This window comes from Acanthisitta chloris, unplaced genomic scaffold (genome assembly GCF_000695815.1).
Source record: "Acanthisitta chloris isolate BGI_N310 unplaced genomic scaffold, ASM69581v1 scaffold27668, whole genome shotgun sequence".
Lineage (NCBI taxonomy): Eukaryota > Metazoa > Chordata > Aves > Passeriformes > Acanthisittidae > Acanthisitta > Acanthisitta chloris.
The window spans coordinates 1-11,502 of NW_008685822.1; the positions used below are offsets into that span (position 1 = coordinate 1).

General features: G+C 51.6%; 1 protein-coding gene across 1 annotated transcript; it reads left to right on the forward strand.

Moving 5' to 3' along the window:
- Window positions 1-5,566: 5,566 nt before the first annotated feature.
- LOC103807187 (bone morphogenetic protein 8A-like) lies at window positions 5,567-11,045 on the forward strand (the record flags this gene model as incomplete). The annotated part of the gene is made up of 6 exons (XM_009079908.1): window positions 5,567-5,759; window positions 6,672-6,820; window positions 7,448-7,642; window positions 8,433-8,512; window positions 8,835-8,945; window positions 10,896-11,045. Coding segments are annotated over 6 exons (878 nt in total), but the record flags the coding sequence as incomplete, so codon positions are not given.
- Between the last annotated feature and the right edge of the window lie 457 nt (window positions 11,046-11,502).

Below are 11,502 nucleotides of genomic sequence, written 5' to 3' on the forward strand. Positions count from 1 at the left end.
ACCGGGAGGCATCGAGGGGGCACCGAGGGGCACGGAATGGGCACCGAGGGGCAGTGCCCGGCGGGACGGGGCGCACGGGGCTGAGCTGACCCCGAGCCAAACCCCTGTCCCGTAACGGAGGTACCGGCGGGGCCCAGCCTCACCTCCCCCCGGGGAGCGCATCACTGAGCAGAAAAGGTTCTTTTGCTCCCAGCTGAGCTCAATAACGGGGGAAAAGAGCTGGGAGGGACTCGGGGCTGGGAGAGAGAGGCCGCGGGGTCTGGGAGTTTGCACAGCGCCGGAGTGAATTCCAGCTCCGCTTAAAATCGGGGAGATGGAGAAGGGGAAGGTCCTGCAGAGAGAGTGGGCTGAGGGATGCTCCTCTACCCTGCACTCCCTGCTTTGGTGGGCACAAGTTAGGGGATACACAAGCAGGACAGCAGCACTTGTGCCAGCAGCAGGGTGGACCACGGTAGGACACTGAATCATGGTTCAAACTAAAATCCTCAGGGTTGCTAATTATTGCTGGAATCCTGTCCAGCTGGTTACTGAGCTCCAGTTCCATCAGCCATCCTATTTCCAGGTGGTTGCTTGAGCAAGAGCAGAGCTGTTTCCAGCATCAGTGGGGCCACAAACTCTTGGGAGGTGATGGGTCCCCTCCAAGAGCAGTCACTGGGGTGGCCTGAACCCAGTGGGATGAATCTGCTGTTTGGATACAGAGCTGTTCCCTACCTCTGTTAGTTGTTTTAAGGGGATTTTGGGTCTTCCTGTCCAGGCTAAGCTCAGAATCCCCTACAACCAGTGCTCTGAGGATGGGGAGAAACCCTCTCTGGAGACCCAAAGCACGGAGGGGTGGATGGGATGAGGTGTGGGTGAGGCTGTGGAGATGTCTCCCAGGTGCTCTCCATTAATTCCTACACCATGTGTGGGTATAAGAAGGCTCCCTCAGGAAGACCCTCCTGCTCAGGAGGTGGTTGCAGTGCCCATGGGCACAGACAACTAGCACTCAGCTCAAATCTAGAGTCTTCCTGCTGTGGAGGTTCAGCATCCTAGAAAAGCTGAGACTGGAGGAGAAAGATGCTGGAACACCAAATCCCTGCTCTCCTCAGCCCTTAGGACAACACACAAACATTGAAATGGGCTTTAAAACAATCAGGTTTGATGGCAATCAGGGTGGGATGTTCAGGGGGTGCTGGGGAGCCTTTGGTGTTGGTGCTGGTACTGGCACCACTCCCCTTCCCGTTGTTCCTGGGGCAGCCTGGAGAGTTGGGGAAGACAATTCCAGCCTTCAATTTGAATGGCTTTGATTTCTGTGGCTTCATCAGCTCCTTCATGTTAATTAAATAAGCCTTTGTGGGAGAAGGCTAACTCTCATTTGCATTCATAATTTGCTGCACAATTATCCTGATGGGACATGCAAATGGAGTAAGTCAGTGCTCCATTGGGCACTTGGACCTCTTTGCTCCCAGCCACCCTGTGTGAGCCAAGCTGGAGCTCAGCTCCCAACGACACACCTTTTTCCTGGGAAGGGGAAATGACAAACCTCCCCAGCTCACAGGCACATCCCAGTTTGGGTGGGCAGAGTGGTTGCTGGGCTGAGAGATGAGAGTAGCAATGGTGAGGAGTGGGCACCAGGCACCTTGGGTTGGGTTTGGTGATGGTGGATCTGCCTGTGCCATCAAATCTCCTCCTCTCAGAGTTTGGTAAAGCCTCACCCATATCATTTCTGAGCTCTTTGCTGAAGGACACAGGTGGGTTGTATTTTTAAGCCTGGGGTAAGGATGGGCTTTGGGATTTCTCCTGGGCTGTGAGTTACGGATACAGGCAGGGTATAATCATGGAGCAGAGAGGTTTGTAAGGGGAAGGAGAGGAGGAGGAGGAGGAGGTTCACAGCATGCCTGAGCCCCCTGCAACACCAACACCATAACACACATCCTTCCTTCCCCTCCAGCATCCACCACAGCTCCTGGGCTGGAGCAAGGTGTCCCTGCCCATGGCAGGGGGTGGGATAGATGAATACTAAGGTTCCTTCCATCCCAAACCATTCTGGGATTCTATGTGGCCACACTCCCCCATGGCTGTTTCAAATGAAGTTCTGCTCACAACTGAATATCTTCCTGGGAAGTGCTGGGGAGGAAGGCAGGACACCTTGGCAAAAATAGCCACAGAGCCCCAGGCACAGCAAAGAGCCATTAGTGTGGGGTGGGAGCTCATGGCAACAGCTTTAATTGGATTTTGGGAGCTGAGGAGTTGTGCTGCTCCACTCTCACCTGCTGTCAGCCTCTTGCCCTCACCCCCACACAGTTACCACTGAAATCCAGCTGCTGGGGCAGGATTTTCCCACTCCTGGCTTCATTTTGCAGCTGTTTGAGCCTCCTCCTCTGGTTATCCATCCACAGGACACAGGGCAGTGTCTTCCAGCAGCCCATGCCAAGGTGTCAGTGCTCTGTGTGCACTCTCCATGTGTGTTTTAATGGGAAAAGTTTTGCTGATAAATCCCTGGGATCCCCCCAGGACACAGTTGTGTGCTAGGGCTGGAGGATGCAGGGGGATGCAGCAGGGGCCAAGGTTGTCTCCCAGCCACAAACAGCTGGGCTGGGGCTGCCTGGTGCCAAGGCCTGTGCCCTGCAGCTCCCTGTGTTCATCCCAGAAGGATGGAAGAATCACTCCTGAGCCAAACTGGGAGCCTGGCTGAGGATCAGCTGCATTTCACAGCACTCAGGATAACTGCTGAATCTCTCCCTGCTTCAGAAAGCCTCTGGAGCTTCTTTTTTTTTTTCCTGCATCTTCCCTGCATCTCCTTTCAAATTATTTTAGGCTTCAGAGCACTTGATGTGGTTGAATATCCTGGCATTTCCTTTTAATTTAGTGCCTGAAATGATCGTGGGGACCATCGGGAGCAGCCAGGACCAGTAATTACGACTGATGCACGGTTTATAGCAACAGAGAAAGTTGACAATGAAAAAGTGCAGCTAAGAATAACCTGGGGAGCAGGAGGAAGGGTGGGATCTGGGAAGAGATCAGGAGCACACTGGGACTGGGAGGAACAGCCCAGTTGGAGCTGAGCATCCCCTTCTAGAAGCTGCAAAGTCGTCTATATAGGTGTATCACCAGTTTGATGTCATTTTTGGGGGGCGGTGGGAGCACATAGCCCAGTGGTGTCACTCAGCTTTGGGGAGAAGACTCAGCAGCTCTTTGGGGTGAGCCAGTAAATGCCAAAGGAGGGGGCAAGGAGAGCAAAGTGCTTGGCTTGAGCTTTTTTAGTGTGTCTCATCCGCAATCCGGATAATCCGCCCACAGCTAATTGAGGGTTGGTGGTGAGGCTGAGTCAACTTGCCTCAAATCAATAGCAGGTTCCCAGGCACAACAGGCTCCCAGTGAGCCAGGGGGGTATCTCCAGCACACCCCCAGCAGTGTTTTAGCACCCACTGGCTGCTGCAGAGCTGCCACAGCCTCTCCCCCGAGCAGAGCTGTAATTTAGCAGCTGTTTATAATTTGACAGAGAACATGGTGATATTAAAATCTCTCCAACCTGCTCATTGTGGCTGTTCCTGTCCTGGTGGCAGCACAGGAGGGGATGCTTCTCCCTTGGTCCTGCCCCTCCAAGGGTGTTCCCTCTCCTTCTTCTCTGTAAAGGGGCAGAGAATCCAGGGATTCCTCCCAGTCTCTCCTCCCAAATTCTAGGCAGATTGCTGTTAAATCCAGCTCATTAAGTTCATCAAGCTGAACAGCTAATTGCAATCCCTTTAGCATTTCTCTTACTGCCCAGGTGTGTCCCTGAGCTTCTGTCCCACCAGCTCCAACTCTGCCTTTGGCCCTGGACTTCTCCAACAACTCCACAGCGCATTGATGGGAAGTTTTCATGACAAACTGCTGCTTTAGCAAAGATTTTCACCCTTCTTCAGGGTGAAAAATCACCTTGGGAACTTTTCAGAGCTGTTATTTAGTCCGACTGGGTCTTGCCTGATGCTAGGGGTGACTCAAGAGCCTAATGAAATAACTAAGTGAACTAAAATACTCAACAGGACATTTCTCTGTACTTGAGTGTCCCCTGGGCTGGCTGGGGGATGTCCCACTGGGGGTTTACCAGTGCCAAAAAACCAGAGGTGATTCCTCTAGTTGTGTTTTGGGGGGTTGGAAGAGATAAGAGGCATCAGCAGCTTCAATAGCATCACTGAGGAGTATGAGACCATCAGCAATGGGTTGGTGGAAGGAATGGAAGAGAGGGAAGAGCTGCAGTGGGTTTGGGATCTGATGTGTCCTTCCAAGGGGTGCCCAGACTGGATCCAGCTCCCCACAGCATCCTCCTGCCAAAGTTGGCAGCTGCTCTGTTGGAGCAGGAAACGTTCTCCGCATCCGCCCTGCCCTCCTGGCCCAGTGCTTTTTTATAGCATAGCTTGTGGTGAGGCCAGAGCTGGAGGGAATGTGGGATTTGAAAAAAAAAAAAAAAAAAAAAAGAAGGGGGAAAAAAACCGAAGAAGAAAGGCAAAAAAAAAAAGGACCTGTGGATACATAAGTGAAATCTCAGCGTTCAGTTTCTCAGCTTCTCCCCATGAATGGGAGTGATAGCTTTATGGTGTGTTCAATTTGGATTATTTTTTCCCCTGAAATGGGTTAAAAGTTCATCTAAAACATGAATTTCTTTTATTGAATTACTTAGATTGGGAAGTTTACTTTCCAAATGGAAGCACCAGGTTGGATGGGTTACGTGGGGTTTGTGCCTGAAGCAGGAGAAGCTTTAGTCATATTGAATCACATTGAATCATATATTTTACCTCTATTCAGACCAAGTAGATTGGAATATTTTTACAGGACAATCTGAAGCAAATAATTACATATTAGAGACACTGTCTGGGGCTGCATTTCCCATAAAGAAAGATGTTGGATTGCTCTTTATGGACTTGAGAAATCTGCAGACTTCTCCTTTCCCAACGTGCATTGGGTTGATGCAGAAATGAGGTGTTTTCAGTCAAAAAAGGAGGTTTTATTTTTACCCAGCAGTGACCTGATAACCCACCCCCAATTATAGGCTGAGAATGTCATCAGCCTCAAACTCGTGGGCAGGAGAGGACCTGTGGTACCCAGTGATGCCCCTAGTGAACCCTGAGCTGTCCTCTCAGCATCTGCTGGAAGAAAGGGTTGGAAACCTCCAATTCCTGCTCCAGCTGGTTCTGCTGACCCCAAAACCTCAAATTTTTGTGTGGGTTTTTCACCCTTTGGTGAAGCACAAAGGCTGCAGCTCCTAAACCATGGCAGGAGTGAGTGGCAGCATCTCCATGCTCATCCCATAGCTAATGTTTGTGCTTTTAATTTGGTTTTTTATTGCAATCAGTAACAAAGGAAGGTTGAGAGGTTGTTGGGTGTGCAACAATGGGGGAGACACACAGACTTGTATCGAGATTAAAACTCTTGGGAGAGGAGAGAGGATTTTGCAGCCAAGAGCTCAGTGGGGTGAAGGGCTTGGAGCCAACAGGTTCATCCCCAAATCAGGGACAAATCAGGTCAGTGGGACTCGATGTGGAACTGTAGATTTGGATAAGCCCATCAGGGTCTCCTACAGCCTTCCCTTGACCACTTTGCTCTGCAGTGGAGCAGGACAGGGACATCTTCTCACCAAAGCCATACTGGAAGGAGTTCAGGTTCGACCTGACCCAGGTCCCCACGGGGGAATCGGTGACAGCCGCTGAGTTTCGCATCTACAAGGCACGAGGAGTTCCTCAACACATCAACAGCAGCTTCCACATCAGCATCTATGAGGTGGCTGCTGAGCACTCCAACAGGTGAGGGATGGGGATGGGAATGGGAAGGAAGATGATGGGGATGGAAATGGAGATGGGGATAAGAATGAAGATGATGTGGATGGGAATGGGAATGGAGATGCTGAGGAGGGAATGGGAATGAAGATGGTGATGGGAATGGGGATGAGAATGGGAAGGAAGATGATGAGGATGGGGATGATGGGGACAGGGATGAGGATGAAGAAGGTGGAGATGGGGATGGGAATGAAGATAATGGGGAGGGGATGGGGATGGAAATAGAGATGGGAATGAAGTGGATGGGGATGAGAATGAAGAGGATATGGATAGGAATGGGGATGAGAATGGGAATGAAGATGATGGGAATGGGAATGAAGATAATGGGGAGGGGATGGGGATGGAAATAGAGATGGGAATGAAGATGATGGGAATGGGGTTAGGAATGAAGATGATGGGGATGGGGATGATGGGGACAGTAGTGAAGAGGACAGGGATAAAGATGAGGATGAAGAAGGTGGAGATGGGGATGGGAATGACAATAATGGGAATGGGACAGAAATGAAGATGATGGGGATGGGGATGAGGATAGATGTGGGAATAGGGAGGAAGATGGCAGGGATGGAGACAGGGATGGGGACCCCCACAAGCACCAGCTCCAACACATTCCCTTCCCACCACCATACAAGTGCCAAAGGAAGTGGCACCATCATGAGCATCTGTTCCCACACTCTCCCACTGAGCAATGCCACACCCTGGGATTTGGGTCAAGGTGGGAGGACACTTTTCCCAGGGAGGCTGCCAGGATAACACCATCATGTCCAGCACAACCAGGACCTGTCTGGACACAGGCACCAAGGAGTCATTTCCATGAGTTATTGCTGGTGCTCTTTGGGTGCTGTTACTCACCTGCTCTTTTTTTTTTCCTTGTTTCTACAGGGAATCTGACCTGTTCCTGCTGGATGTCCAGGACCTGCGTGCTGGGACAGAGGGCTGGTTGGTGTTTGATGTCACAGCTGCCAGCAACCACTGGTTAGTGGATCAGAAGTACAATCTGGGGCTGCGGCTCTACGTGGAGACAGATGATGGTGAGTCTGGTGAACCTACCGGCATCATTTTGGGGCCAAATTCCCAGGATTTGGATCCTCTTGGTGCCATGGGTTCATCTCACAGCAATTTGCAACTTCTAGCTGTGCTGGAGAGCCCATGGGTGCCAGAAGTCTGGGTTTGCAGGCAAACCCTTCTGGAAAAGCCTCCCAATGGCATGGACCATAATTAACCCCATTAACACTTAATGAACTCATTGCCTGGAGGGATCCTGTTGTTTGTGTGCCAGAGGATTAACCCTCTTCTCCCCACAGGATCAAATCTGCCCCAACAATGCCTTCTGCAGGAGCACAGGCACATTTGGAGCATCTCTGCTCCCACGGGGGATGGAATCACAGTTGGGAATGCCCCATCCATCTCCTTCCCTTAGGAGTTTTTCTCCTCAAGGGGCAAAAGGGAAAATTTGCCATCCTTGAGTTGCTCTGTGTGAGTGGCTGTGCCACCTCCAAGCTGCAGGTCATACACCCAAAGCATCACCTCCAGGCGTGTCCAACCCCTCGGATGCCAAAACCACAACTCTCCACTGCAAAATCCTTCTATTTTTCTCCTTGCTTTAACCAAACAAGTTCTTTCTGAGACCAAACCCATGGCTGGTCCTGTCCCTGCAGGGCACAGCGTTGACCCAGGCTCAGCAGGGCTGCTGGGGCGCCGAGGGCCTCGCTCCAAACAACCCTTCATGGTGACATTTTTCCGGGCCAGTCCCAGCCCTGCGCGTGTCACGCGAGCGGCCAAGGCCCCGAGGAGGCGCCAGCCCAAGAAGACCAATGACCTCCCACATCCAAACAAGCTCCCAGGAATTTTTGGTAAGAGTTTTGTGGGTTGATGGAGCAGCCCCCAAGGAAAACACCAGGTGAGGAAGGGACCTGCTGTTAGCACCTTGACCTACCTGTTGGAAATCCCAGTTTGGGACCCAAGAGAAGCAGAGCAAAGGCATTGATCAGGCATTGGAATGTGCTGCCCAGGGAGGTGGTGGATTCACCATCCCTGGAGGTTTTCAAGCTGAGACTGGATGTGGCACTTAGTGCCATGGTCTGGTAACCACAGTAGGGTTGGACTCAATAATCTTTGAGGTCTCTTCCAACCTGGTTCATTCTATGATTCTATGAAAGAGCTCTGGGTTGTTAGGATTGGGGTTGTTTGCAGTTTGGGAGGTGCAGAGGGTTTGGGGATGCCCTCAAGGAAATGGTGTTTTGTTAGTTTGTCAGGATTGCTGAATATTGGAATTTTTGCCTCATTGCCTCATTGACACCACCCTGGGAAAGTGTCATCACCCTGGGAAGGTGTCACAGCCCCAGAAAGCCACTCAGGCAGGAGGGCAGTGGGAAGCCCCATCTCTCCTGAGCCCATTGCGTTTGAGAAACCCTCAAGGTCAACTTCTCTTAGGGGATTTAGCCTTTCCCAGGCTGAATTCCTTCATCCCAATATTGGAATACCAAATGATAGACTGGTCTGAAGCTACTTTTCCCTTTGGGCAACAATGGAGGTTCCTCTCCTTTGGTCCTCCTGGACTCAACCCAGTCATAGAGGCTGCAGCCCAGCCCTGTGCAGGGATGGCACTGAGGAACTGACATTCCCTGTTCCCTTCTCCCACAGATGATGTCCACGCCGCGGACGGACGACAGATCTGCCGACGCCACGAGCTCTACGTCAGCTTTCAGGACCTCGGCTGGCTGGTACTTGTCTACTGGGAGAAGTAAATGCAAAAAAAAAGAACCCTCCATCATCATGCTCCCCTAACCTTGGGCTCCCTCCCAGCCTGGAGGAAGCCTATTCACAACCCCATCCTGAGAGCTGGGAAGGCAAACATGACCTACCACAACCCCAAACCCTATTCCTGACCCCAAACTCAGTCTAAAAAACCCCAAGCTAAACCCTTGTTGCTGGCATGGCCACGTGGGGAGGAGGTGGTTGAGCTGTTTATGCAGGTGGGGAATGGCTGAAGGGGAACAGAAAGGGTGAAGCTCTGGATGTAACCCCTTTTTTTTTTCTTTGCAGGACTGGGTGATTGCTCCTCAGGGGTACTCAGCCTACTACTGCGAGGGGGAGTGTGCCTTCCCCCTGGACTCCTGCATGAATGCCACCAACCATGCCATCCTGCAGTCCCTGGTTAGTGCAACTCACAGTGGGAGCCCTGGGGGGTCCTGGGGAGCAGGAGGAGCCCAGTGGGTTCTGCTGGAGAACTGGATTTTGGGGTGAGCATGGCTGGGTTTGAGGGTGTTTGTGTCAGAAAGTGAAGTTCAGCTCTGGATCCCAGTAAAGCATTAGTGTGAGCTCACACATCTGGATGGGATGCTCACATCTGGATGGATCCTTGCACATCTGGATGAGTGCTCACAGGCTGACCCACACCTTGGGCTCACCAGGAGGTGCCAAAACCCCAAACTGAACAAGCCAAAAACAAACTGAAGGAGGGAAGTTTAGATTAGATATCAGGAAGGTGTTTTTTTTCTCTGTGAGGGTGGTGAGACACTGGCACAGGTTGCCCAGGGAGGCTGTGGCTGCCCCAACCCTGGCAGTGTTCATTCCAGGTTGGATAAAACCTTGAGCAATCTGCGCTGGTGGGAGGTATCCCTGCCCAGGGCAGGGGGTTGGCACTGGATGATCTCTAAGGTCCGTTTCAACCCTTCAAATTTTATGACTCCATGGAAAACAGCAGTTCAAGGCATTCATGGAGAGAGACAAGTGTCAGGGGTCACCAGGTCACCAGCTCTGCCCATCAGCCTGAGCCAGAAGGGTGTAATAGGGGGATTTTGTAATTCTGGAGCTTCTCCATCTCTTGATTTTTTCTGGCTGACATGATCCTGCTCCGGGTTAGCAGCAGTGGAGGCAAAAAACTCTTTTTCTGCCCCTTTTCCCTGGCAAGTCCAGGGCTCACTGGAGCCCCCCACTCCCCCCACAAGGGCTCTGTGTCACCCAGACATCCTCCTCCTCCTCTGTGCCCGAGGGTTTCTCCCCAGCCCTGGAAAGCATCACTGCAGCTCAGTGCCCAAACGTTAGGCTCAGCATATTCCAAGCAGGAAAGCTTTAATGCCCCATTTATTTTTTTTTTTCCCAAACCCACCCCACATCCCAGCCAGTACTTTAATTTCTGGAATTTCCTGCCCTGTGAGTGTTTGGTTTCCCAATGGCAGAGCCACACCAGCTCCAGTGCTCGTGGTTAATTACAGGGAGCGCCGAGCCCTGGGCTGAGCCTTTGAAGGTGTCACCTGGCAGGGTTTAATTTTTACCATTAATGAAGATCCCAGGATCCATCCAAGCCTGGGAATGATCCTGACAGCACCAGGGAGGGTTCTCCTTCCCCCTTAGACCCACCCAGCACCCCTAAACCCAACACTCTGCCCAAAAAGGAGCTGTTTGGGCAGGATGTGAATCACCTGGCGCTCGGATCCAGCCCTTCTGGGAAGAGCCAGGGCAAAGGCAGCTGTGGAGCTGTGCCAGCCCCAGGCTGTGCTGCAAATAGCAGGGTTTGACAGCAAAAACACCCAACTTCCGAACTGGGAGAGCTTAGCTGCCCCTGCCATAAATTAATTGCACATGTTGGGTGCAGCCAGAGAGGGCTGAGTGTGTCCAGCAGCCTCAGAGCCTCTGGCTGATGCTGCACTGTGAATTTCTGGGATAACACAAGTCCTGAGCAGGGAATGAGTGAGCCAAAGGGGAAGGCATGTTCAGAGAGGTGTTGTGTACTTGAGATCTGAGTGGAAGATGTTAAATTTTGGGGAGGAGAATCTCTACTGCAACAGCATCCAGCACTCTCCACCCACAGCGGAGCTCGACCTGTGCTGCCCTGATGTATTTTGGTTTAGTCATTTGTCTATTTTTGTGAGAAAAGGGCCCTGAAATCCCAAATTAATGAAGGGGCTGCCTGGCCCACGCAGTGCCACAAGCCCTGATCCAATATAAACTGCAGCAGGAGTATAGAATAAATATTTTTGCAAAAAGCTGGAAATAATCTCCCCATTCACCCAGGATTTTTGCAGTTGAGTTGGTGTGATGCTTTTTTTTTCTTCTGCCTGGAACCACTTTTGCTTTCACTGACGGGCTCCATCCATCCCCCAGGTCCACCTGATGAAGCCTGAGGCCGTGCCCAAGGCGTGCTGTGCCCCCACCAAGCTCAGTGCCACCTCTGTCCTCTACTACGACAGCAACAACAACGTCATCCTCAAGAAGCATCGGAACATGGTGGTGAAATCCTGCGGCTGCCACTGACAGACAGGTCCCATTTCCATCCCTCAATGGTCCATTTCCATCCCTGAACATCCCATCCTCATTTGGCCTTGTGTATCCTGATCTAGTGAGGTGTCCCTGCCCATGGCAGGAGGGTTGGGACTAGATGATCTATAGAGTCCATTCCAACCCTTAAATTCTATGATTCTATGATCCCTCAGTGTTCCCTCCCTGATTGTCCCACCCCATGTCCCCAAAGCAATGGGACACTGGGTTTCTGCTGTGTGTGTGTGTGCAAGAGGAATTCCATGGGCTGCATCAAAGTCCACTCATCATGACAAATAGTACTAATAAGTCATTGAATCATAGAATCAACCAGGTTGGAAAAGACCTCCAAGATCACCAAGCCAACCCTCCCATGGTTACCAGACCATGGCACTAAGTGCCACATCCAGTCTCAGCTTGAAAACCTCCAGGGATGGTGAATCCACCACCTCCC